The sequence below is a fragment of the Podarcis erhardii genome, assembly GCF_964252035.2.
Source record: "Podarcis erhardii genome assembly, chromosome: 5".
Lineage (NCBI taxonomy): Eukaryota > Metazoa > Chordata > Lepidosauria > Squamata > Lacertidae > Podarcis > Podarcis erhardii.
In genome coordinates, this window is record NC_138509.1 from 73,694,034 (window position 1) to 73,720,743 (window position 26,710).

The 26,710-nt window shown below is 41.1% G+C and overlaps 1 protein-coding gene across 1 annotated transcript in view; it reads right to left on the bottom strand.

Annotated features, from left to right (window-relative positions):
* Positions 1-26,710, bottom strand: part of ATR (ATR checkpoint kinase) — a 45,687-nt gene that overhangs the window by 1,470 nt on the left and 17,507 nt on the right. The window contains exons 15-44 of the mRNA XM_081862059.1: positions 26,317-26,511; positions 25,515-25,700; positions 24,786-24,878; positions 24,422-24,552; positions 23,922-24,065; positions 22,945-23,038; positions 22,079-22,204; positions 19,474-19,680; positions 18,622-18,735; positions 16,889-17,004; positions 15,821-15,941; positions 15,582-15,719; positions 14,200-14,407; positions 13,693-13,871; positions 12,486-12,650; positions 11,581-11,672; positions 10,284-10,375; positions 9,944-10,121; positions 8,713-8,889; positions 7,869-8,028; positions 7,043-7,222; positions 6,099-6,241; positions 5,790-5,887; positions 5,314-5,546; positions 4,519-4,653; positions 3,333-3,533; positions 2,907-3,050; positions 1,483-1,633; positions 692-848; positions 318-471 (exon numbers count right to left, since the gene is read on the bottom strand). Coding sequence (XP_081718185.1) covers positions 318-471; positions 692-848; positions 1,483-1,633; positions 2,907-3,050; positions 3,333-3,533; positions 4,519-4,653; positions 5,314-5,546; positions 5,790-5,887; positions 6,099-6,241; positions 7,043-7,222; positions 7,869-8,028; positions 8,713-8,889; positions 9,944-10,121; positions 10,284-10,375; positions 11,581-11,672; positions 12,486-12,650; positions 13,693-13,871; positions 14,200-14,407; positions 15,582-15,719; positions 15,821-15,941; positions 16,889-17,004; positions 18,622-18,735; positions 19,474-19,680; positions 22,079-22,204; positions 22,945-23,038; positions 23,922-24,065; positions 24,422-24,552; positions 24,786-24,878; positions 25,515-25,700; positions 26,317-26,511 — 4,512 coding nt within the window. The remainder of the gene's footprint in view (positions 1-317; positions 472-691; positions 849-1,482; positions 1,634-2,906; positions 3,051-3,332; positions 3,534-4,518; positions 4,654-5,313; positions 5,547-5,789; positions 5,888-6,098; positions 6,242-7,042; positions 7,223-7,868; positions 8,029-8,712; positions 8,890-9,943; positions 10,122-10,283; positions 10,376-11,580; positions 11,673-12,485; positions 12,651-13,692; positions 13,872-14,199; positions 14,408-15,581; positions 15,720-15,820; positions 15,942-16,888; positions 17,005-18,621; positions 18,736-19,473; positions 19,681-22,078; positions 22,205-22,944; positions 23,039-23,921; positions 24,066-24,421; positions 24,553-24,785; positions 24,879-25,514; positions 25,701-26,316; positions 26,512-26,710) is intronic.

Sequence of the window (26,710 nt, forward strand, 5' to 3'; positions counted from 1 at the left end):
TCTTTTACTTTGTTGTGATCTTCTCTGAGTATAATGAACACATAAAAGCCATATAAAGCGACTGTTTGCTAGCAGCTGATTTGGTCATTGGATGCCAAAATGAAATATTTTTGGCATCATGTAGTTTGCCTTAAACATTTACAGAAGTACCTCAAGCAGACACCACAGAAATATATTCATGACGTAACTTCCAACATAATCCTTTAGTTTGTCAAGTGTTCAGCTGTGCAATTTCTTTGAACCGTGCAATGTCATTTGAAAAGGAAAATTGTTTTCAATTACTTGAGACAGACAATGAAAGTGTTTTAGTTTCTCACCTTATTGAACAGACAGTTGAAATCCACATGCACACAGTCACCTGTTAAGGAATCAAACAGAATATTTTCCCCATGACGATCACCAAGCCCTAGTATGTACCCTACCATTGACATCACTGCAGTGGAACGACAATAGGCTGATCTACTGCTGTACCTAGAAAGAAGAAATACCATAGGAGCACATGGTTATTTGGGCCCTCTTACCCTTATACTTAAATGTTTCTCATCATAGCAAAGAAACCAAGATGCCATGTAGTTTACTATCATGAATAAACCTATTGCCTTCACAGCTTCTGCTACATTACAACTGACTTGCTTTTTAACCCTTGGCATGACAACAACATAAACGAAATACTACAGGGCAACAAACTGACCAGGAAGTAGGATCAGGGAATTTCCTCAGAAACCATTCATGAAAAATCGGAGGGTGCCGAGGAAGCAGAGTTTCTTTGTAAACTTTCAGTTTTTCCGACAGAGGTGCTGTTTTTGGAAGCATACATTGACGTAGCTCTTTTCCAGTCATGTAGACACCTATGTCAGACACAGTTAGACACAGTAAGCTAGACACACACCTAGTTAGACACAGGAAGCTAATGCTATACAGTTAAGATAGTCAGCGATGATAGGTTGAGTAAACACTGAGGCTACATTTGCACCTTTTGATAGGTCATAAGCCACAGCTTACAGTGCACAAGCGAATCGCACCTGCTTTGCTCCTTCCCTGCTCCTCTCCAATCACATGCGGAGGAAGCAAACCAAGGTCCCTGGCTTAGCTTGAACGTTTAAACCAGGGGTTGTGGCTTGTTTTGCTCAAACCACAATAGGTAAGCCACAAACAAACCAAGGCTTATATCATGGTTTGGTTTCGAGTAAAGCAAATAGGATCCCTGATCTGGGCACAACCGTAAACCAAGTATTGTAGTTGGTTTTCGTTCAGCACTAGTAGGGAGGGGAAAAGTAGGCACACTTTGATGTGTAGCAAGCTATGGTTTACTGCTTACCATTATGTGAAAACACAGCCACTGTATACTAATCAGAGCATGGGAGACCAATGTGACATATTTTGAAGGATTGTGTAACATTCCACACTCTCCCTTCCACATCTTCTATTGTCACTCACAGACATATATTTTTCCCCCATTTAAAAAGGGCTTTTGTTTCCTACCTTTCTCTCTGTATAATTTGATCAGAATATTTCTTAAACCAGCAGTGTTGTTCACCCATTCAATTATTCCACATTCTTCATTCAGAGGAATAACAGCGTAGGTTCGGATGTGGAGTTCTCTCCTCCGTGACTCGGCATCCTTTCTTAAGCACTATGGAAGAAACATATCACCAACCATAAGACCAATGCCATATATACCATATAAATAAAATCACACACACACTCACTCACTTACACACACACCCCATATCTTTCATTCTCTTCCAGCTATTCCATGCAACTCTCTTCTGCCAAAAAGGGCATACATAGTTGGTGATCTAAAGGAGTGTGAAGCAGGCAGCAGCAGTTCATGGAGGCTAACTAAATATAACCCTGTACAGCTTAAGAAACCACCACCAGATACCCAATGTCACATTTGAAAAGGACTTCAGCTGAAATATTTGCTGGACTCTGGCAATGGCTGGGATCCATCCCGTAGTTCTTTATTATAGTTGTACAAATAAGAAAAATAGTATGTACAGTATCTCAAACTGTTTAGTTACATGTATCAGCATCTGCCTCCCTCAGTAACAGTTGGCATATCAGATGATTGCTGTGAGCCAAGAGTTGTCAGAGTGGTCAGAATGGTATGTGACATCAGAGGATGAGATGGGGGGGGGGGCATTGTTTTCAGAAAAGGAAAGCTAGATAGAAATTAAGTGTTGCCTTCTAGACTAAGCCCATGGCGTATTAAGAGTTATGAAAACAGATACAGAGGTTTCACTTTCTTCTCATATCCTTGGACCAAACACTTGCTCTGTAGAAAAAATATCAACGTCTGAAAGGTTGTGGCTACTGGAATTAAAATGGTCAAGACTGCTCATTTATGGTTTGGATGCTTCAAGGGTCTTTCATGCATACACGCATGTAGACGTCGATGAATAACAATGAAGAATTCTCAGTACAGTCGTACCTTGGAAGTTGAACAGAATCCGTTCCAGAAGTCCATTTGACTTCCAAAACGTTCAGAAATCAAAGCGCGGCTTCTGATTGGCTGCAGGAAGCCACGCCAGACGTTCGGGTTCCAAAGAACATTTGCAAACCGGAACACTCACATTTGGGAGGCAAAACATCCAAGTACCAAGGTGTTCGGGATCCAAGGTACAACTGTACTGCAAAAGTAAAGAGTCTGGAGGAGGGTTCCTGAATAAATATCATAAATGGTCGCTATAGTTGATATAGCAAACAGTATATTGTATTGTTTCAAGTCTCTTCTTTTTGTGAATAAAATTTTATTTCTTTATTAATTCATGATTTGGGGGGGGCAATTAACGAGGCAATACTCCTACAAATTCCCCAATTTGAACAAAGCCCCAGTGGAAAGTAAGGGGGTATTGGACTGCCAATATCCAGCTTTGCAAAACACACATAAAGAGTGAAAGAACCTTATTTATCAGGGAATTGAACTCCATGAGTCGACAGTCCTTTCTTAGGTCATCTTTTGGCTTGCACATCATGATATAGGACTTCCCATCTGAACCATTTAAAGTAATCTTCTTGGGCTTCTGAAGAGAGGAAAGGATTTCAACCTAAAGAAAAAGACAGCAACAATTTAGCATGAAAAAAATGCTTAATGTATTCTCTTGGTGAAATCTACACCTAATCCAAACCATCTCAAAACTTTACATCGGTCCATATATGTATACTGGTTATCCAGACAACCTCCTCAGGGCTCCAGTTCATCCTTCCCCTTATCAAAGACCCTTTCCCCTTTATTTCTTTTCTGCTATTCACTTCTGCAGCCAAGTAATTTACTGTATGATAAAGAGCTAACTTGCATCAATATATAAACATAGAACCTTAATACTCACTGTGTCACCAAAGCCAGCAATGTAAGGCCAACACCCAGGAAAAGGATCATGATTTGAATGTGTGCCAGGAGCCGAAGGCAGAGTAGGTATCATTACTGATTGCAAAGGAATAAGGATTTCACTAAATGTCTGCTCCTCTATCAGCTTTTTGAGACTTTTGAAATGAATGTTCATGCTTAATGTGGAGGTGCTCCCATCAACCTGGGAAAAAAGTTAATGCATAATACTCAAAGGATAAGGTAAATACTTAGACGATACTGACACTCTTAACAGTTTCCATATACAGCTTTTATTTCACAAGTTAGGAATATTTCCAATTCTTCCCTCCGTTTTGTGAAATGGGACTGAACTTCATCTCCACAAACTATGTTCAGGGGAGTTCCTTCTGTCAGAGCTAACCTCAATGCAATAATTAAACTCTGCAAGGAGAACCAAGCAAACAGCTGAATGTGTATTTATTTTTTTAGTCAGTACAACAATAAGCATAGCCAGTGCTTTTTTTCTGGGGGGAGACAGTGGTACGCATACCCCTAAACATTTTGTGAATCTTTGTACTTTTGTCCATTTACTGTATTTTCCCCAATTTGAACTATAAAATGGTGATTTACTCAAAATAAGAGTACCCCAACCATTTTTTAAGAAAAAAAATCACTGAACATAGCTCATCAAAGACCTCTTAATATCAAAATGTGCTTATTTATCAATTATGTCTTTACTGAAACCAATAAAGTTACTGAAAATCTGATCACTTTGAAATAATGATTTTGAAGCCTCGGGGATATGTAACATAGCATTTTCATCTTTATAAATCGTCTTAGGCGGCAATCCTAACCCTAGCCACTCCTAAGTAAGTCCCATTGGGTTAAATAGGGTTTACTACCAAGCAAATGGGTTTAGGATTGCAACCTAAATTATTATCTTCAAGTGTCAAGTAGCATAATAACAATGTTGTATGTGAAGTCCAACAGTGTCTATCTCCCAGCAGAACTGACACCGTTGATGGAATAAATTTTGCAGCATCCGTCCTGCAGCAGCATCCCACATCTGCTCCAGCAAGTTGGGGCCTCCTCCAGAAAAAACACACCAGATTGTACAGTATTGTTTCACCAAGTAGAAGAACCCTTTAAATCTGATTAGCAACGCTAAACTATGGAAAAGGAGCAATTTCTGTGCGAATAAACTTTACCGATTTGTTACACAGCTCTAGGAGTTTATCTGTCAGGCGAGCTGCATCCCCTATAAACTTTCCCAGAGATGCCTTCATGTGAATAGCTTTGTTGAGGATTTCCTTGCATCTGTTCACACGCATTGCATAGGAGGACTACAAAAAAGAAAGAGTTTATTTCAAATATCTCTGTATCACTCTTCAGTTCAAAAGTTCCAGGGTGGTTTTACAACACCACCACAGTACATTAGTTTAGAATTAAAGGCAGCACTAAAAACCAGTACAACAGAAATAGTAAGATACAGATGTTAAAAGACTGGGAAAACCAAAATTTATTTGCCTGGCATCTTAAAAACAGTAATGTAGGCCCCAGATGAGCCCTCATGAGAGGCAAATACTACATATAAGTGAGACAACATGGTTTCAAATAAGGGCCTATGAGGAAGGTTATAAAGCAGCTAAGCAGATCTGTGCTAGCTCAATGTCTAGAAGGGTGATTGCCTGGGATAAAAAATTTAAAATAAATGAAGTCGACCTGTCATGCAGTTTCAAAATACTCAGAATAACTGACTTAACTGCAGCTTCCTCTACTTGTAGTTAAGAAAATGATATTTGATTAGAAAATTAAAGAGGGACTGGAAATCTAATATATTAAGACCACTGTGAATGAGGGACCCTTAAAAGAAAGCGGCAACTCCACACAAACAGAATTTGCTCATGTATCTGAAAACTGAACTGGCTGTTGTGTTTGGAAACAGAAAGCTAAAAACAGAGAGAGGGAGTGAGAGAGTGATGCAACTGTATTTATCAAGGTACCTTGGATACAGCAGTCATCATCCACATTGCCTGTTGAGGGTAGGTTACAAAAACCTTCGCAATGATTGCCATAAGAACAACAAAGACATCATCATGGGAGTGGCAGATTCGGGAAATCAGCTGAGAGAAAGCTGTCAAAAACTGGTAAGGAGCCAAAAGTTGGGTGTGCTCTGTAATCGCCTTGTTGATTTTAGCCAAGTCGTTTTTCATTTGTGCACGATCATGACGACTACCTAGATGATAAGATGTAAAACAATCCTTATTCTGCTATGAGGATCCGGAAAATCTTCACTGATATTTACTTTTCAAGGATCATGGCACATATCATAAAGTCAATACCAGTTCACTTCTGGTCACTCCAACTGGACCATCCAGGTCCAGAATACAGAAACTAATGCAATTAGTGTAAAAAGAGAAGAAAATTGTCTCTAGATAATGTAGAAAGTGGGGTTTTTTAAATATAAAAAAATTCCTACCTTTGTCACATTCATATGCTTTAGCTCCGAAGTCAAGCCACAGAGATAACATTCTTGGCATCGACTGGTAGATGAACTGATTTCCGAAATGTAAGGATCTGAAAATAAAATGCTGACATGTAATCTTTAATAGAAAAATTGTAAATGATATAAATGGTTCTTTAATCCCATAACCCATACTAAGGCTGTGTACACACTCCTACTAAATCAACACAACCCCAAGCCATCTGCTACATAGTGACAGATATTTAATGTACATAACCAAATATAGCTAAGTGAACCAACAGAACAGCAACTGTGCCTTCTAACCTTCCAAAGTGAATAACAATATATTTAATCAGTTCTCCCTGTTTTTCCATCTTGTTTTCTGTTACTGTAGGCATCACTTTATCATAGTATTTAGCAAGGTAGAAGTGTCCATTCTCCCATTCTGGCAAGTAAGTAGTAACATCCTGGGGGGGAAAAATGGGAAGGGGAGTAGAAATGAATAGTTAGAATTAAGAATCTTTGGTTGTACCAGTGCAACTGAGCTTCCCTTCCTTCTTCCTCCTTGTAGCCCCCTAGAACTCCAAAAAAGTATTTCCAGAAGGTCAGGGTTGTATCTTATGGAGCTACAGTGGACAACAGGGAGAGAGGAGTATCATCTGAAAACCGGGAACCTTGCATGAGGGGTGGAAAATTCCTCCACCCAAATATTAGGTGACTCCCTTCCCCCAATCCACTGTACCCCACAGTGTTTGGACACCTCTGCCAGCATTTTTTTTAGAGGCACAGAGGACTGGCAGTGGGGAAGAGCAGAAATGAAAGATGGACTGTGCACATTGCACTCAATTTGCATAATGCTGGATATAATTCCTCATTCAGTCAGTTATGTTTGAACAATGCCCTACAAAATGTAACTGTACAAGTTAGAAAAAATACACAAATAACTGAAAAGCAATACAATATAATTCAACACGCCTTTATTACATCTTTACATGTTACAATATACAGTGGTACCTTGGGTTAAGAACTTAATTCGTTCTGGAGGTCTGTTCTTAACCTGAAACTGTTCTTAACCTGAGGTACCACTTTAGCTAATGGGGCCCTGTGCTGCCGCCGCATGCTTTCTGTTCTCATCCTGAAGCAAAGTTCTTAAGCTGACGTACTATTTCTGGGTTAGCAGAGTCTGTAACCTGAAGCGTCTGTAACCCGAAGCATCTGTAACCCGAGGTACCACTGTATCACGTAATTCCTCTACGTTTAGTGCTTACCTTATATTTTTTCATTACGGCATTACTCTCAAAGTTGGCCGTTTCTTCCATAAATCTTCCCACCAGCAACAGGGCTTGCCCATGAATAAGTTTACTTTTAGTATCAGGTGGTACTTGGTTATCTGGAAAACATAAGTCAACCCCCTTCTGAAGAATGATAAGACCTTGATGAGCGTCCCCCTAAAAAAGATAAACCATTATCAATAAGTTAGCATTCATTTTCCGAATTTTACAAAGCGGGAAGCCTGTAAATAAATCATGACCCAGAGAGTTACAGATATGTGCCCATAAATTCACATATAGAAGAAGCCTCACTTATTGATTTCCAACTTGTACACCTTTCTATAAAATGTTCTGTTTGCTCCACGCATTTATGCATGGAGGAATACACTCTTGCTTGGAGGGATTGTCTTCAACTGTATGAAGGTGAGGCTTCAGTGGCAGAGTTTGAACACTGCTTCAGCAGCAACCATCCTCGGCTGAACCTTAAATAAGGATGCAGCTGCATTTCAGCAGCTGGCTCCATCTCTGGAAAGAGGAGATTCTTCATTTTAAAAGAAGATCAGTCTGCTTTAGCAGGCAACAGCTCTGATGGAGTGGAGGAGGCTGTGAGCTTCTGAGCTGGAGTCAGACAATGACATCACAACCACTGTGGACCACTGGCACAACAGACTTATGGATGTACTTCTGGTGTAATATATCCATCTGGGGCTGGCCTCATGGGCAATTCCCTCACCTTTTCTGAATCCCCAGCCTCACCCCCTGACAAAGAAGAGTCCAATCTTAGTGTCATGACACCAGGCTTTATTCTATTTAACTTCCTTACCTTGGACCACAGCCACTTTGCTCTTTCTACATATAGCTCAGATAACTTGGATTCACCAGCGTTGAGGAGGGCGTTATATGCTGTTTGGTGATGACCCGCTTTCCGGGCGACTCGAGCGCTTTGGAGCCAACATTCTCCCATCTGCTCACTGTAACCCTTTCTGTAAAAATATAAACTAAGTTTTAAAAAATATATATCTAAGGAACTGCTTGTGAAAGGTGTTCAATAGGTACAAAAGATGCCGAGTCTAAAAGCAGTTCCACAAATTTGGCCAGTCTTAAAAGACGATTGTTCATGCTACCTGTTAGCTATCAAGCCTCATTCAAGCTACTGGTTTAAAATAAAGCTTTGGTTCCTTCCCCTATGAGTCATCCTATTCATCAGAGTTCTACCTACTACATAGTACTGTCTACATGATGACTTGCAACATGACATTATCTTTGATAGCTCCAACATTAAGACACTCTGGATCATTCTCACCCTGCAAAGCTGCCTCTAGGTCTAGTTAGGAACACAAATATCTGTATTACAAGTAATGTGAATAAATATATCTTACTTAGGATCAGTAGACTCAGGACATACTGAAAAATTACGGCCTAATTTGGTGTAACAGACTTAAGGTTCTAATCCTCGCTCAACCATGAAGCTTAATTTTCACTTCATATGTAGTTGCAAAGCTTAAATGAAATAGCCACACCTCGGACACACCCAAGCTTCTTTCCACAGATATGCTTATGTGTTTTAGAAGGAATTGGTAGTGGGCTTCTTTTGTTTAATTATGACATTTCAATCAATTTTAGCCAAGTTTCAGGATAGAAAGCACACAAAATAAGCCTGGTCTCACCTTTTAGTGAGGCTGAGCAAAGCCCGTCTAAGTGCCAGGATGGGCTCTTTCGCCCTGTATGAGTTCTGCGTCATTTCTATGCGAGCACACCAGTTCAGAGAATCTTTACCATAATCACTATCAGGTTGCTGAAGTATTGATCCAATGCTGTGCTCCAACTCACACAACATGTGTAGCCTGCGGTTAAACAAAACAAAATCAGCTTGATAAGCAACACGGTGCCATGTATTTTCATTCTGTTTCACTGTCTGCATGAACAATCCCCTCAGTAATCTTAACACGAACCCCTTCTGGCAGTGGTATCCATAGTCTCCTCTATGCACAAGAGAACTATTGATACACTTTTGGACATCCTGAAATGACCCGGAAGACCTAGCACAAGCAACCTGGGATTACCAGATACAAATCTCAGATCTAGATGATCTCTGTATCAGGGTCGGGGAACCTGTGGCCTTCCAGATGTTCATGGATTACAACTCCCATCAGTCTAAACCAGCATGAACAATGGTCAGGAATGCTGGGATCTGTAGTCCAACAACATCTGGAGGGGCACAGTTTCTCAACTCCTACACTAGATGGTTCTATGCAAAGCCTCTTTCTCTGTGTCCCTGTAAAGCAGATGGGGATGGAAGGACTAATACTATTAATCCACCCCAGAGGGTTACCAAGATAATGTATTCAAAGCACACTGAATGCTCAAAATACACAATGTGAATTTATCATCAGGATACCAAATGGAACAATCCTGCTAACACTTTGCTCCCCCTGCCACAGCTGTAGTGTACGGAAGATGCCTAAAAACTAGTGCAATCTCACGAGAAATCTCATATCCTGTCCTCTTCTCCAGAAAGTTATGATAAAAGTGAAAGGATTCAAAAAAAGAAAAAAAGTTGCAACTTCCATCTTCCCCAGCCACTGCCCAGGCTAGCTGGAGCCGATGTGAGTTGTAGTACAAGCAACATCTGGAGGACACCAGGTCAGCTACCTCTCCTTTTGACCATAGCCATGGCTCCAATATGGTTTTTTTAATTCACGGGTAAATTTTCTGTGTTGGAATTATTGCCTGAAGCAGGAACAAGATGGGTAAGAAAAAGCCTAGTTATCCCAAATGAGCACTGTCAAAAATGTGCATTATGGTTTCAGCAAAAAAATGTCTCCCAGTGCACGAAATAAAACGCTAAACTAGTATCTGATGCTTCGAGACACTGAACATGCAAAAAGGAAGCTGCACCTGATAATATATTCGTAACCTCGCTGATATGACCCCCTTTCAAAACTCGCTGCCGAAAGAGGAACTATCTGCTCCGCTCGAACAACTTTCAAAGTTTCATAGAACCGGGCAGCATCTTTCTTTTTGGCCGAGAGTAACAGCTGTCCAAGCCTAACACTCCATGTATTTGACTTTTCATCTAAAAGAAAGAAAGTAAAAAGCACTTTTTCATTTCAATGTAATCCAGCAGCAACACAATACAGATTATTATTTTACTGTAGATGTGATATTTGCTTAAATTAAAAATTTATCCAGCATCAGCCTAATAAATACCATCTTGGCATTTGTTCTAAATAGCTACCTGCAGCTATGTAATTTTCCAGAGAATCCCACTGTGTCAGTTTCCAGGCTGCCTCCACTCTGTACATGTTTAATTCAGAAGTCCATTCAGGCCTAGGAAGGTAAAAAACAAACTTAGGTCAGTACACGGAATACAGAGAAAGACACACACACACACACACACACACACACACACACAGAGAGAGAGAGAGAGAGAGAGAGAGAGAGAGAGAATATTATTCAAGCTGCTCCTTTGTGTGATTCTTTTCTATAGGAATTGAATCCAATTGTCCTTCTGCTGATGGGAAGGTTGTGGGTTTCCATCAGACATCTGGTTTCCATCAGACATCATGAGAACAGGCTGCTCAATAAGATGAGCTTCCGGTCTGATCCAATAGGACTCTAACTTGTGTCCTAATGGCTTTTAAGTCTTCCCCTGCAGTTCTTTAACAGTGGTTTCGCCAGCATTAACCTGAATTGCTGCTAATGAAAGCTCCCTCCTATCTATGGAAACAGCCTTGTATCTTGGTTAAGAGGGAATCCTGATTATGGCTGGGAAGAGTCAGTAGCATCAAAGGAGGGGAGGAGCATGCAACCCCACAGTTCCCATTCTTCTTTTGTTTATGGGCAGAGGCATGGTACCCTTCTTCTATTTTCTCCTAGGAAATGGGATACAGTCTTACCTTGGAAGTTGAACGGCATCTGTTCCGGAAGTCCGTTCGACTTCCAAAACGTTCGGAAACCAAAGCACGGCCTGCGGCCAATCAGAAGCTGCAGAAGCCCCGTCAGATGTTCTGGTTCCAAAGAATGTTCGCAAACCGGAACACTCACTTTCGGGTTTGCCGTGTTTGGGAGCCAAAACGTCCGAGTACCAAGGGGTTCAGAATCCAAGGTACTAGATACTTGGTCAGGAACACATTTCTCAAAAAGGCATTTCTGGGAAGACAGTGGGAGCGGCAAGAACAAGTCTCCCTCCTGGCAAACTAGATGCACACACCAGACATTGCCCCCTGAATGACTCACAGACTATTCCCCATGTAATACTGTGCAGAGATATGGATGGTTCTCTAGAACCTTAGCCATGTGAGATTTCTTAACTTACTTCAGGGTCTGGTTTGCATTCACTAAAGTAGGTTGGCAAATACTAAATCCACGTTTGAGGGAAACAACAGTAAAAAGGTGGGAAGAGAATGAGTATTTCAGATAACTAGCATTGTATCTGCACCAGACCCTTAAAGGTTAGCATATAAAGCTTTCCATCATTTGAGCAACGGAACATACTTTATATTTTTTAACAAAGAACATATCAGTCATATTACCTCTTTGCAAGTACTCCATTCACTTGAGTGATTACAGTAGACAACTGACCAAGACCTAACATAGACTTCACCACACCGTGATAATGAATTATCTAGAAGTGAGGAAAGAAAAACCACATTTGTATCTCTCCTGGAGCTGAAGCAAGCAAACATGGTCCCCATTCCTTTTTTTATCCTCAGAGCCAACCTGAGGAGGCAAGTTATGCTGAGAGAGTGACTGGCCCAACATCACCTAGTGAATTACATGGTTCAATTTAAATCTAGGACTTCCTAGCCACAACCCCACACGTTTCTCTTTACAAAGAATGAAGTTATAGATTCCCTGGCTCAAGAGGCTTCCGTCCAGGGAACTGCATAAGGGAGACATTAGAGCAAGTGGAGACAGGAGAAAAAGGGAAGAATGCATGATTGTTGTAGTTAGTTTACAATGGCTACAAATTTAGGCTTGGATGCCGAAAAAGGTAAAGGAGCTAAGCATTGACTTGATTTTTACTATGGTTCTCCAGTGACAAACAAAGCTACATAATATACAGTGGTACCTTGGGTTAAGTACTTAATTCATTCCGGAGGTCCGTTCTTAACCTGAAACTGTTCTTAACCTGAAGCACTACTTTAGCTAATGGGACCTCCTGCTGCCGCCATGCCACTGGAGCACGATTTCTGTTCTTATCCTGAAGCAAAGTTCTTAACCTGAAGCACTATTTCTGGGTTAGCGGAGTATGTAACCTGAAGCGTATGTAACCTGAAGCGTATGTAACCCGAGGTACCACTGTATGCCCATTGTGTCATTCTCTAGGATACATACTAAATCAGATGCAACTGCATTGCTTATTATTGTTTTTCCTCATCTGTAGCTGTACAGGTGGAGGAAGCCAAAAGGAATGAGGAAGACATATAGGCTTTACCTGGTCAGGCTCCATCTGCATTGCCCTGTCATAGCAAGCTGTGGCATCTCTCAACAAGCCAATACTTTCGTGTTCCAGGATCTGTTCTTTGAGGGATGGCTCTGCCTTCCGTATTGCACTCACTCCTTCTACGCCATCTGGCTCATGCATAGCTGCATACAATTTCTTTGTGTGAACAGGAAAAAAATAAGCGTCATTGGGAAGCATTCTGGCCAGCCAAATAACCCGCAACTTAAAAGCTTTGCGAACAATTTCCCTAGGTTGCATTCAATGGTACATTTCCATGCAAAATCCAAAATGTTGGTGCTGACCTTTAAAGTCCTAAACGGCCTTGGTCCAGTATACCTGAAGGAGTGTCTCCACTCCCATCGTTCAGCCCAGACACTGAGGTCCTCCTCTGAAGATCTTCTGCTGGTTCCCTCACTGTGAGAAGCGAAGTTACAGGGAACCAGGCAGAGGGCCTTCTCAGAAGTGGCGCCCGCCCTGTGGAATGCCCTCCCATAAGACGTCAAGGAAATAAACACTATATGACTTTTAGAAGACATCTGAAGGCAGCCCTGTTTTGGGAAGTTTTTAATGTTTGACGTTGTTGCTTTTTTATTATTGTTATTGGTGTTCTGTTGGGAGCCACCCAGAGTGGCTGGGGAAACCCAGTCAGATGGGCGGGGTATAAATAATAAATTATTATTATTATTACTTCTTCACAGGTATCATGATACGTTCAAGATTCTATTTAATAATTCTCAAAATGCTGGTAAGTCTCCTTCTCTTTTCCTCTGAAAAGCGATCCAAAGTGACTTTTCATGTTTTCTCAGTTTATCAAAGCGTACTTTTGCAAATACTGAATTATATTTCTCTTAATATAAAACCTATTTATTGTATCAGCACACTCAAATGTGAATCAATCTCCCTTTAAATTTCATGCCAATTAGGAGCTCTCGTCTTTCCTACAAACATGGCACAGCCTACCTGAAATGGTGAGGCTCAGGAAAAGTAAGCAGCGCTTGCCTTACCAGACAAGTGAGCTGTATTTTTTTTTTTACTTTATGCCACCGAGTAAAGGAGGTGGGGGGAAAACCAAAAACTGGTCACTCGCAGCAAACAAAAGCAAAGCAAATAAAATTACATAGTATAAAAATGGACAGAAAGAAACAGTTGGGAGCAATGAAGTTCAAGTTTGTTTTACATTATAGCAAGAAAGTTAAACCTGAAGAAATCCAAGGTGCTCCTGAATGTTTTGTTTCTTTTCCATGATGAATGATTCAAAGTGCATTACTGCTCTTGTGTATGCTTTGGAGCGAAAAGAAGCTGCAGCCAGAGTATCCTGAGGGATGAGGTCAAGAAAACGGACCACGCTTTGATATTCTCCATATTCCTCATTTGGTGCTAGAGGAAAAAAAAAGGGTTTTTTTTTAAATGCCATAATTAGAATTAACCCTGTAAATGGCTTAGGATCAGGAGCCTATCAATTTTCCAGTGTAGCAGCACCTGAACATTTTTGTTTAGGCAAGTCTATCCAGACATGGAGACATGGATGCGTTTTTATCCCTTTCGACATTTATTGTAATTGTTTTTGACTGTGTTTTTATTGACAGTTTTGATTTTTTTTGTAATTTGCTTAGAGGTTTTACTACAATCAAATAGTGTATAAATTCTGTTCAATGGACAAACAAAACCTTTGCAAGAACAACTGAAACACAAGGGAACTACTAACCTTGAAGCTCTGCATGGTCCTTATTTGACTTCCTAGCAGCTTTCTCAGCACTCAGCCTTTGGGATTTATACCGAGCCCAATGTGTTAGATGATCAAGCATGGAGAATACTGTCTGCGTGCTTAAGTGGCTTAGATCTGAAGCGCTATCTTCACATTGTCTTGCAAAAGGGTCGTCGTTTTTCAGAACAGTCATGATTTCAGCAAACACCTGGACAATGTATAATTAAAAAGCAAACTTGGAATTCTTACTGCTGTTATGAAAACCGGCACTACATTTAGAGACTCAGGACTGGTTAATGTTTTTGCCTCATTTGCATGTCACAGCAAACCATAGTTAACAGTTTACTGTGAATAACCTTTCTCTCTGTCTCCACCTTGTTAACAAAACAAAACATTAGTAGTTAGTTAGTCTTCCCAGGACACAAAGCAAAACATTTCCCATCAGATCACCTTTTATAATGCAATCTGAAATGTTATCTGTTCAACATTTGAGCCCCACTGTGTGGTTTTACTCTGCATTCACAAGACATATTCTGTTGGATTTCTGTTGGAAAGGGATCACTGACAATTCAGGTTTGAAGTGGGGAGAAAAAGAAGTTTTCAAGCATGGAACACCCCACTCCTGCTTCTGTTTAAGGGCTCTTCCATATCTGCATCACCCTAGTGGCTCAGTTTGTACCAGAAAAAGGTACAGCTAACAATCTATACTTTCTGGAAATTTGTATGACATCTGCCACACTCCCAAACTCTTTCTTTTCCTCCTCTTAGCATAGTGCATCTCAAATTATCAGCTTAGAGTCATGAATGTGTCAGAACTACAGTCACATGCACCCACAATTTTATCTATATCTCTGCATTCCCACACATAAATTAGTGGTGTATATGTTCTTATCCTCCAGATTCCATAAATGAAGATCTCCTTTTTCAAATCTTGGGTTGTGTGTATTTTCTGGGTTCCACCCACATGCAAGCACACCTAGAATCAGCATGTGTTGTTTTCCAGCAACATGTTTGGGTCCTCTCTCAGAGGCAGGTATCCTAGGGGAATTGAGTGTAGAGTGGATGCCACAGTACAGTCAGACACCAAATTATTTTTCAAAAGCAGAGTGCCAAAAATTAAAAAAAGAATCAGACAAATGTAGTAGGAAGCTGCAATTATCATCAAGAACAGTCATAAACAGTCAGCAACAAGGATTCCACCATGGCTTTGAGATACACAATTTCTAGATTGCTCTTAGGCATGTTGCTAGCTAGCTTTCTCCCTACAACGAAAGTCATAATTTGTTTTTCTTTGTACCTGGAACTAAGGGAAGTGATTGGCAAACCACATATGCAGGGTCATCACAAGTACTTTAGGAGTATACAGGTAAAGGGGCTCTCACCTCTTGCTGATCCTCCTGATTACATCCCAAAAGAACATAGACAAGAATGTGGGGAAGGAGATAGATTGTCACCTTGAAGTCGTTCTTCATCATAATGCTGCAGCAGTTGAAAACCTTACTGGCAAGATCATGTCGCACCTGGAACAAGAATTACACGGCTTAGAATAGCTCTTGGAAATCTGAGATCAAGGTAACATTGCAAAGTTCATCTAACTGAGGTATGTGCTCATTATTCTTACCTTAGTTATAAGGTAACCAGCCCAGGTTGCTGACCAGTCTGCAAAATTTTTGCCTAATTTGCTTAAGTAAATGGGCTTCTTAACCTTAGTCCAGTTTACAGCCTTCTGGTAACTCTTGTATCTGTAAACAAAATGTCCAAAGCTTGTTGGTATGTGTTAGCTCAACAGAAAAGAAAGAGCAATGAAAAAACAATGTTCTAGGCATAGGTGTCCGCCATGTGACTAATTGCACATCTCTCTCTGAGGGCAGTAAACGTAGGAGCTCTAAACTTCCTTGAGCCGATAAATCCAAGAGCAGTGGCACATAATGGACATGGGGAAGCTATATAAGCATGTGGGTGGCCAAGTGGGAGTAAATAAAGAGAAACTGATGTGATCTGCAGATATTTTGATAAGCTTCGGAGGAAGGCTTCCAGGAACAAGAGGCCTCCTTGCAATTTGGTGAGTTTAGGGGCTGCTTAAGCATTTGACAAGTGTGTCGTGTTTATCCAATTTTGATTTCTTTTAGCTCCAAAGGGAATATTTTTGTAATTTGGGGGCCTCAATTTTCTTTTGCCGTAACATTTGCTTGTCTTACACAGTTGTACCTTGGTTTTCAAACAGATTAGTTCCCAAATGTTTTGGCTCCCGAACGTCGCAAATTAGGAAGTGACTGCTCCAGTTTGCAAACTATTTTTGGAAGCCGAACGTCCAACGGGGCTTCCGCGGATTCTGACTGGCTGCAGGAATCAGAAGCCGCAGTTTGGTTTTCAAACGTTTTGGAAGTTGAACGGACTTCCAGAACGGATTCCATTCAACTTCCAAGGTACAACTGTACTGTCTTTTTCATCTTATTAAACTCGTTCCTTGTTTCATAAACCTGGTGTGCTCTCAGCCTATTATAAACACTCTCAAGCCTAGAGCTTTAATATTATGTTGCCCAAGGAAGCTTCAGAGAGACCCTGGGGGCTTTTTGGAGGTTGTCTGAGAAGGGTTAGCCTGGTAAATAATAATTAATCTCTTATCTGGTGGCAGTGAGTACTCAAGCAGCAGCCTGAGACTTGGCTGGGACGTAGCCATCACACATACCGTGTACTTAAATGAGGTTCCAATATTTCCTGAATATGATCAGGAAACATTTTCCAAAGCTTGCCTCCTGAGCTGTCAGTGGTTGTCTCCCTACAATCATAGATAGAAAGCAACTCCTAAAAAGAGAGAGAGCAAGTTTTACATGAGTACATTTGCACTGTACAGAATAAACTATTCAACATTATTCTTAAGCAATGAAACAGAAAATGAAAACGTCCATTGCCTCATTCATGATAGACACAATAGTCTAGTTTAAGACATCACTGCAAAACCATACTCTGACTGTCAGGACTGTACCTCAGGTGGCCCCTCCTCTTCACCATTCCCAATTATCTTTCTCACTTTTAGTTTGCATTTCTTAGCACAGAAAGTATTGATCGGATGTGTAAAGATTTTGCCTATTCTGATTAGTTCAGGAGGGTTCTAGAAGGTTTCTTTCTATGTGAAAGAAACAGGCAGAAGGATTCTGATGTTTGGGTTATTCCTTCTGGGAAGCTGAGTGCAGCTGGTTTAAGCTGGTTCTGTTATCCTTTCTGTCAAGATCATGCTGACTGTTATGGTCAGGCCAGGAGGAGCCTGGGTTTCACTCACTTTCTCTTTGTTCTGGTGTAAAAGGGAAAGGTCCAGTTGTGACCGACTCTGGGGTTGCGGCGCTCATCTCACTTTATTGGCTGAGGGAGCTGGCATACAGCTTCTGGATCATGTGGCCAGCATGACTAAGCCGCTTCTGGCGAACCAGAGCAGTGCACGGAAACGCCATTTACCTTCCCACTGGAGCGGTACCTATTTATCTACTTGTACTTCGACGTGCTTTCGAACTGCTAGGTTGGCAGGAGCAGGGACCGAGCAACGGGAGCTCACCCTGTCGCAGGGATTTGAACCGCCGACCTTCTGATCGGCAAGTCCTAGGCTCTGTAGTTTAACCCACAGGCCCATCCGCGTCCCTTCTGGTGTTCTGGTGTGGTGTCCTGTATTTTATAGTGTTAAGGTTTAGTCTTATTAAAAGCTAAGTTTAAGTTAAGTCTGCTGCAACTGGATATCTTATGGACTGTGCCAGTCCTGAATGTATTGGATTTGTGGCCATTAAGCTCATTTGCCTTCAGTAGCAGTAAAAGCTCTGCTGGATGAAGTACAATTGCCTCTGGTTATTTTTTGGGAACTCTGCTACGTGTTTTAAGTTTTTCCTCCTCCAGACGACACTCACCACCGTATTTGCAATCTTTATACTATTTTAATACATTCATTTATTTAAAAGAATTTGTATCATGTTACAATTTTTTTAAAAAACATACAGCTCTCTAAAAAACAAGCAATATATCATGAAAACAAAACGCAACCTAAAAGCATATAAAAGCAAATGAAACAGATTTAAACACATAAAACAGGGTCCAGGAGAAGCCTGGGCAAAAAGATAAATATTGACAAGGCATCTGAAGCAATGAAGAAAATGTTGCAGTTATCTGATATAGGCAAATGATGGGCTATATTTATATAACATAGTTTGCTTTCAAATGAGAGTTGCAAACCAGATTTTGAACAGGAATTATTGTAAAGCAAAGGTTTTCTGCAATTGGTATTTGGATCGAAGCTCCCAGCTGAAGCTACTTAAGCCAATAAAAGAAAGGGTGGTGAAACCTTACTGGTTCCAAGGGCCAGATCAATCTTAAGCACCTTTTTTCCTTTTGGTAAACAGGCAGTTGTCAATACTGTTTTATCAAACAAACCCTCCTTACCTGAATGGCATAGGATGCAGAATCTTGAGCCCGGACGTTATCAGCATAAGCAAGGAACGCTCTTGTCAACTCCATGAATAATCCATAAGCAAAATCTGGATCTTCTACACCAGTCTTAGGGGAAAGCAGTAAGATTTCTTAGATGAGCTGCTTTGTTGATATCCTCTGCCTGGTCACTACCAAAATCTAGTTTCAAATTGGGATTAAGAAATGATGGGGGCTGGGAATCCTCCAGGGTCACTGAAGTCACACCGTGACTTTCAATGAGAGTCATAACACTTGGGGCAAAGGCATTCAGCAAAAGGCAACAGCAAAACAAGTGATCACTCTACCGACCCAGAGCAGCCCAAGAAGGGGCAAGGAAAGATGGTAACAGACTACAGCAGCTCCCCCTTTCCTATAATATGAAGCTGGGAAAGGACCCCCTTCATCCTTTAGTGAGAAACCGCCACATACAAAAAATGTTCATTCAGAAGTATGTTGTGTGAGCAGAGCAGCAGCATTGCATACAACCCTATACAACTACCAATTTCTCCTTGTCTTGATACAAGGATAACTACTACATGAGATGCCGGTACAGTGGTACCTCTAGATATGAATGGGATCTGTTCAGGAGCCCCGTTCGCATCTAGAGGTAAACGTAACTAGCGATGGCACATCTGCGCACGCGCACATTGATTTTTGCCGCTTCTGTGCATGTGCGTGACGTCATTTTGAGCGTCTGCGCATGCGCAAGCGGCGAAACCAGGAAGTAACACGCTCCGTTACTTCCGGGTTGCCAAGGAGCGCAACTCAAACGCGCTCAATCGAAGCATATTTAACCCAAGGTATGACTGTATTAGCATTCCTTACCACAAATGTAAGCCCTTTTCCTTGGTTGTTGCTTGTTGAGAAGTCCAGCCTGCCTGGATCTATAGCTCCCAGTTCACCTAAACATTCTCCACAAAGTAGCCGGGCATGAGAATTCACATCCTGACAGCCAATTAGAAGGGCAGTCACCAGCTGGGAAATGACTGGCTCCACAGTTTCACTATCCGTTGCATATTTTATCAGCTTCTCCTAAGAAGGGGGGGGGGGAGAGCAAGTTATACATGCATACTTCATATTCCAATGTGATACCATATTAATTATTTTGTTATTTATTTAATTCATATATCAGCCTTCCTCCTAAAGGAATCCCGGGCAGCAAACACACAAGCAATAAAACAATTAGAACATCTAAGCACAATTCTAGTACAGATGCAGATGTAATTATTAATGTCTTCTTTTTATGTAGCACAGTTATAAGGAAAATAAAAACTCAGTACAGTGGTGCCTCGCAAGACGAAATTAATCCGTTCCGCGAGTCTCTTCGTCTAGCGGTTTTTTCGTCTTGCGAAGCAAGCCCATTGACGGCTTAGCGGATTAGCGCTATTAGCGGCTTTTAGCAGCTTATCGGCTTAGCAGATAAGCAGATAAGCGGCTTAGAAAAAGGGGGGGGGAGGAAAAAAACCCCGCAGGAACTCGCAAGACATTTTCGTCTTGTAAAGCAAGCCCATAGGAAATTCGTTTTGCGAAGCGCCTCCAAAACAGAAAACCCTTTCGTCTAGCGGGTTTTCCGTCTTGCAAGGCATTCGTCTTGCGGGGCACCACTGTACAGTTAATGCTACAAACTAGGCCCTAGACACCGAATGAAATAGACACAAGATGGGGTCCTTATACCAGGTCAGTTATTAACCCATCCAACTCAGGCTATGTACACACTATACAGTGATACCTCAGTTTTTGAACGTAATCTGTTCTGGAAGACCATTTGAGTTCCGAAACGTTTGAAAACTGAAGCATTTACTTCTGGAAGCATTTACTTCCGGAAAACTCAATACAGAAGCCGCATAGCATGTTTGACTTCAGAAAAGTGGTTAAAAACTGAAGCATTTACTTCCAGGTTTTCGGCATTCTAAAACTGAAACGTTCGACTTCTGAGATGTTTGAAAACCGAGGTACCACTGTACATTTAAAGTACATGACTTCACCCAAAGAATCCTAGGAACTGGGATGGGATAAACTACCATTCCCAGGACTCTTTGAGTAAGAGTCATGTGCTTTAAATTTATGGCTTGCCCATCACCTCAGTGGCTGTCAAGGGTCTCTGATTGTAGCATGTGGGGTTGACACTTCTGAGTGCAAAGAATGAATCATCCAACAGGGCAACCAAAGTGGTTTCCATCTTGAATCCAGCCAGAAAACAGATTAGAATAAATCTAAATGCTCAGTATCCTCCACAAGTGACTAAAGGTGCTCTCTTTCTCTTATCCAAGCTAAATCAGTGCTGGGCAATCCAATGAAAGGTCTCAAAAACAAAAGGTGAACATTAGAGAATGTGTGGGGGAATGCTCCCTATTGTCCAGTAATTACTCTGTGAGTACAATTGTGCACATTAAGGTGGAATTAAGAAACAGATACTTTAAAAAGCCAAGAAGAAAGAATGCACCACATACAACAAATCTCTCTTCTCTTGTCAGGCTGACACTGAAAACGACAAGCTCCTTTACTGTGTGACTGGTAACTGAATATCACATAATTTATCTAGTATAGATCATCTTTCTCAGCGCTGCTGACAAGAGAAAGGAAGAAACAGACATTATACTACAAATGATTGAGTGCTTTGGAACCCTGGATAAAATAGAAATACTCTCTCTCTTTGGTGGGAGCAAAATAAGTCTATTCGGATAAAGATCAGAATTAACAATGTGGCGGGGGCGGGGATGGCTTCACTGTAGGATTCTTAGAATGCAAGCTAAGTTTACATTTCTTTCATTCTAAAATCAAACGGGTAGCTTTGTTAATATGAAATTAAGAGAAATTCATCACAAAGGCAATATCTTGGCTTATTGTTAATTGCATTCATATTCATAATGTGGTTTTAGAATCAGTGGTGTAGTTTTACGATTCTAGATACACGATGTGATTATTTGCAGAACAATCCTACATGTCTATTCAGATGCAAGTCCTGCTAATTTCAATGGTAAGAGGTAAAGGTAAAGGGACCCCTGACCATTAGGTCCAGTCGTGGCCGACTCTGGGGTTGTGGTGCTCATCTCGATTTTTGGCCGAGGGAGCCGGCATACAGCTTCCAGGTCATGTGGCCAGCATGACTAAGCCGCTTCTGGTGAACCAGAGCAGTGCACAGAAACACCGTTTACTTTCCCGCCGGAGCTGTACCTATTTATCTACATGCACTTTGACGTGCTTTTGAACTGCTAGGTTGGCAGGAGCAGGGACCGAGCAACGGGAGCTCACTCCGTCATGAGGATTTGAACCGCCGACCTTCTGATCGGCAAGTCCTAGGCTCTGTGGTTTAACCCACAGCGCCACCCACGTCCCATATTTCAATGGTACTTACTCCCAAATAAACACGTATAGAATTGCAGTGCTAGCTACCCATCTAAGAGCCTTTGAGCTTTACATTTTTACTTACTTGGTTTTTATATAATGTTTCTTTCAGGCTGGTGAGAGCATGAATCCGAACATCTACATTTTCGTGCTGAATAGCCTTCATGGAGAGCTGTAGCGCTGTCTGCAAGTCTGTGCTCCTGGAAGTCTCCTAAGGCAAAATACATCAGAGTACATGTTTCAATGAACAAACCCATTGTTAAATGTACCAACACACAGTGGGGGATTATCCAACATTAGTCATACTGAAGTCTGTTGATTTCAATGAGTCTACTCCAACTTAGCTGAGTATATCCCCCAGTTGGTTTAGGTGGGAAAAGGGAAGTGGTCTGTTCCATATTACATTGTTCGTACCATGTTTATGCTTGTCTATCATTAGGGCAAACAGCATGAGGGAACCTTACAGACAAATTTTCAGAAATACTTCTCCCACTAGTAGTGTTTGCACATCATGGTAAATAATAGTTCATGGTTTAGTATGAGCATCATGGTTGCTCCCACTTTACTTCTCCCCTAGTGTAGGCAACAAATCCCGATCCCCGATTTATGGGATTATGGTTTGTTTTGCCTCTAAGAAATCATAATTATTAATCCAACAGCAAACTTTGCCTTCACGTAATTTGGAATGAAACAAACCACCTTTCCTGGTTCGGACAAAACGCTAAGGCAGGGCTCACGGTTACTCTTCACATTAGAGGAGGAATGAAGCGAGAATTATCTATATGTTCACTGTAAACCATTGGTTTAACATAGCATGCTAATTGAGCCACTTTTATTTACACAAACACTGGAATGATGTAACCCTTTAGACATCATAGATATCCAACACCCCATTTCCAACTTCAAATGAACATTCTGTTTTTAAATATCAAAACATCACGAAATCTATACCTTCCTATATTCCTGAAGAACGACTTGAATGTCTTTTAGTTCAGGATGGTCAGGCAGAAAATATATTTCATGCAGAAAATCCTGTACTGCATTCCTAATGAATAAAACAAAATCTCTTACAAAACACTCATGCACTTTTTTTTTTTTAAAAAAACCCCACAGTACAATGAAATAATAATAATAATTTAAAAACAAACTAAAAAGGAGCTATTTATATAAACTTCAAGACCTGCTATTGTTCCAACCCATATTTGTTCACTGATTTGGTTAGAATCTGAAGTACTCTATTACAGTTGAGGAAAAATCTAGAGATCTTTTATTTTTTGTATTCAGATATAGATTTAGACAGAGCTTTTTTTCAGGGGGAACTCACAGGAACTCCTTTCTGGCACCTCTCAGGTGGGCACCATTGCCATTCTGAGAGAACAAGGGAGGTGTTCATGGCGAGCACCTCTTTTTCTAGAAAAATAGCACTGGATTCAGATATATAAAAGCTGGGTTTTGACAAGAGAACCACCTTGTACCCCTACTCTGCAATGCTCTGCCGTTTGCTGCTGACAGGGGGTGGAGGAGGGAGGAAAGTTAAAATAAAAAGAAGCAGCAGACAGCATGGGCTTCCCATGAACCTGAATGAAAATGCTGTATTGCGCCCCCCCCCCCGCCCAAGTATCTGTGAAAGGACCCCTTTCCAATTTACCACCTGTGAAAGGGATTTTGCAACCGTGTTTCCTGGGTGAGAAACTTCAGGACTCTGCATAGTTCTGGCCCTTCCACACACCTATCATAATAATTAATACTGAACAGCATATTTGTAGAATAAATTATGCAAAACAAATAATGCAAAGTTTCTCCTTTATGCAGGTCACAAAACTTAAATTACCTTACCACAGATTTTTATTTTTTCTTAAACACCAGAATATACACAATTTTGGCTGCAGTTCGTCTCTAAACTGGCTGCCGGTTTTATGTTAGAATACCTGTTCTCAACGATAAGAAAATGGAAGACGGCTGCTGTTTCTTTCGGCTGAATATGTATGAGGGGCAGCAGAGCTACTATCACGTGACTGAGAAGGGAGCCAAGGTGACTTTGATCCAAGCAGCGCACAAAGCAGTCCCAAGCCCTAAACAAAGAGGACAATTAAAAAAAATTAAATCTCAGCATCCTAACATACAGAGCATGGCTATATATTTCTCAGTACACAGACATTTTTTTAAAAAATCAATCATGAGATGTCTGTGCCATAATTATTTGCAGTTACTCACACAGGGATTCACCATAAGTCACAATAAAGCACTTAGACCAGTGATGGCCATACTTCGCCCTCCAGCTGTTTTGGGACCACAGTTCACATCATCCCTGGCCACTGGTCCCATTAGCTAGGGATGATGGGAGTTGTAGTCCCAAAACAGCTGGAGGGCCAAATTTGGCCATCACTGCCTTAGACTGTAGTCATAAATCAGTACACAGTGTTCTTACCTGCAGCACAACTCGGGGAAATCATCCTTGTATCTCAGCCCCGTCCTGAGTGTTGTCATCATCTTCACTCTTACTGCACTTATATGTTTGGGGCCCATAAGCTTCATTAAAGCCATCAAGCTATTTAAGGCCTGCAATTGAGAAGAAGAAAAAAGAAGAATTATTTTTAACAACCAAGTTGCATGATAAAAGTATACAACTGTTCACCACCCTTTATTCTCTTTTGAATTTGGACTTCTATCTTTTTCCGCCAGGCTTCAAAGAAATCTAGCACTGTCCCAGCTTCTTCCTTAATCCCAGAATTGCACCCGTGTCAAATGAAGCTACACATAGGGGTTCTACCACCCAGATGGAGTTCACTCACCATTTTCTTATCTTCAATTCCTATGCTGGAGCTTAACAACTGCATGTTGAAGAAGGCCAAGATGCCCAGCAATTTTGGTTGCAGGTAATCAGCCTAGATAGTCATAAAAATAGTACTGTGAAAATATTCCACTTTAAAACACATTACTTAGAGAACCCCACAGCACATCCACTCTTTAAATACATGGTTGATGTGCAAAATAATGTATGGTAAAATACTACCTTTGCACACCCACTCTGGAAAATTAGAACTTCGCAGGATCCAATGAACTGCTGATCTTTCTTAATCAAGGATTTCATGCTTTCAAACATAACCTGGTTGGTCCAGTGCAGTTCTGCATTTAAACAAAGCTAATCTGCTTGGGATGTTAGGTCCGTAACTAATTGCTTCCCACTAGTAACTTCCATAGCAAAAAACCCACAACCAGCTGCTTGTTCAATCTGCTGATTTTGCTCACGATATTGAGCTCTTCTGAAAGATTCACTCATATCCTTCTTGTGGGCTTCCCAGAGGTATCTGGCTGGTCACTATGGTAACAGAACGCTGTACTAGATGGATCTTTGGTCTTATCCCACAAGCTCCCTTTTAATGTTTGGAAAGCTCTTCCTGAAATGAAAAGAAGCTCTCCCTCTCTTCTGTATACTTAATGGAATACCATAATACAAGACCAAAAGCCATCCCTTCCTCCTCAAGCAATACAAAGAAAACTGTGTGGGAACTGCTACTTGCCATTCGTTCGGGAGAGGTGATGTCCTTTGGTCCTTGATATGGGTCATCGTTGGAGGCAAATGAAGCCAGAATTGACAAACCACTGAAGACCTGCTGGTAGTGCTCTCCTATACGTAGCAATAATTCATTATGCAATCCCTGGTAGTCCTGTCTCAGCAAACTTCCAAGTTCGATTTCGGTTTCATTCTATGGAACGCAAATGAAAAACAAACAAACGAAGAAATAAAGAATAGACCAGACATATGCACAAGAGCAAGAGATAATAATACAGAAATGCAAACCCCTAGTCAAGGATTTCAGTGAACAACTGCTATCAACACACATCAAGAAAAGATCTTGGTGCACAAGTTGGTTTTGGTTATGGACAGTGCCATGTAAAGCTGGTAACAGGCCCAGGCCAGGTGGAAAATGTAGGCCTCATTTCAATAATCTTTACCCAAGGGCTCCTTTGCCTCTACCAGGGAGATTCAGAGTAGGGACCCTCAAAATCGTAGGCCCATGCCAATTAGTCCACTTGCTCCACCCCGATCTAGACTGGTTATGGATCTAGAAACAGCAGAAACTGTTGACCGAGAATTGTTCTTGGCCAGATTAATTTTAGGCATATATTTTTGGTTTCTTGGCTTGTTTGAACCCACAATATTTTAGGCCTAACGAAAATATTCTTTACGCTAATCACATGCTTGCACTGAGTTCTTACCTTGAGAATATAAGTCACTTATTTGTGTGCTTCAATATAATCCCCAACCTAATTATTATTATTTTCCCAAAGTTTCATAGACCAAGTGCAAAACAAAACTACCTTGAGATAGTGCAGTGCTCGCTCGAGCTCATCTTTACTACAGAAGCAGACGAGATGAGAGAAGATATACTTGAAGTTGTTGATGAGGATCTCTCTGCGGTTTACATTTAGCTGTTTTGCTATCGTTCGAATAAGCACAGAGGCTGCAGGGCTAGCCTTGGCAGCAAGGTCAGGCAGAAGAACTTGGAGAGTCCGCTGGCAAAATAGAGAGACAGCCAAAATGAGCTTTGACACCTCATTTCCTTCCCCTTGTGCAAGTGAAGATGCACGTTTGCTTGTGGTTAAGAATAATAAGCTCCAAACTTACTGGCCTGAAAGGGCACATGCAGAAAGCCAGACAAATAACTTTTCAATGATGGTGAAAACCTCAAACAACCAACACTGGGAAATCCCT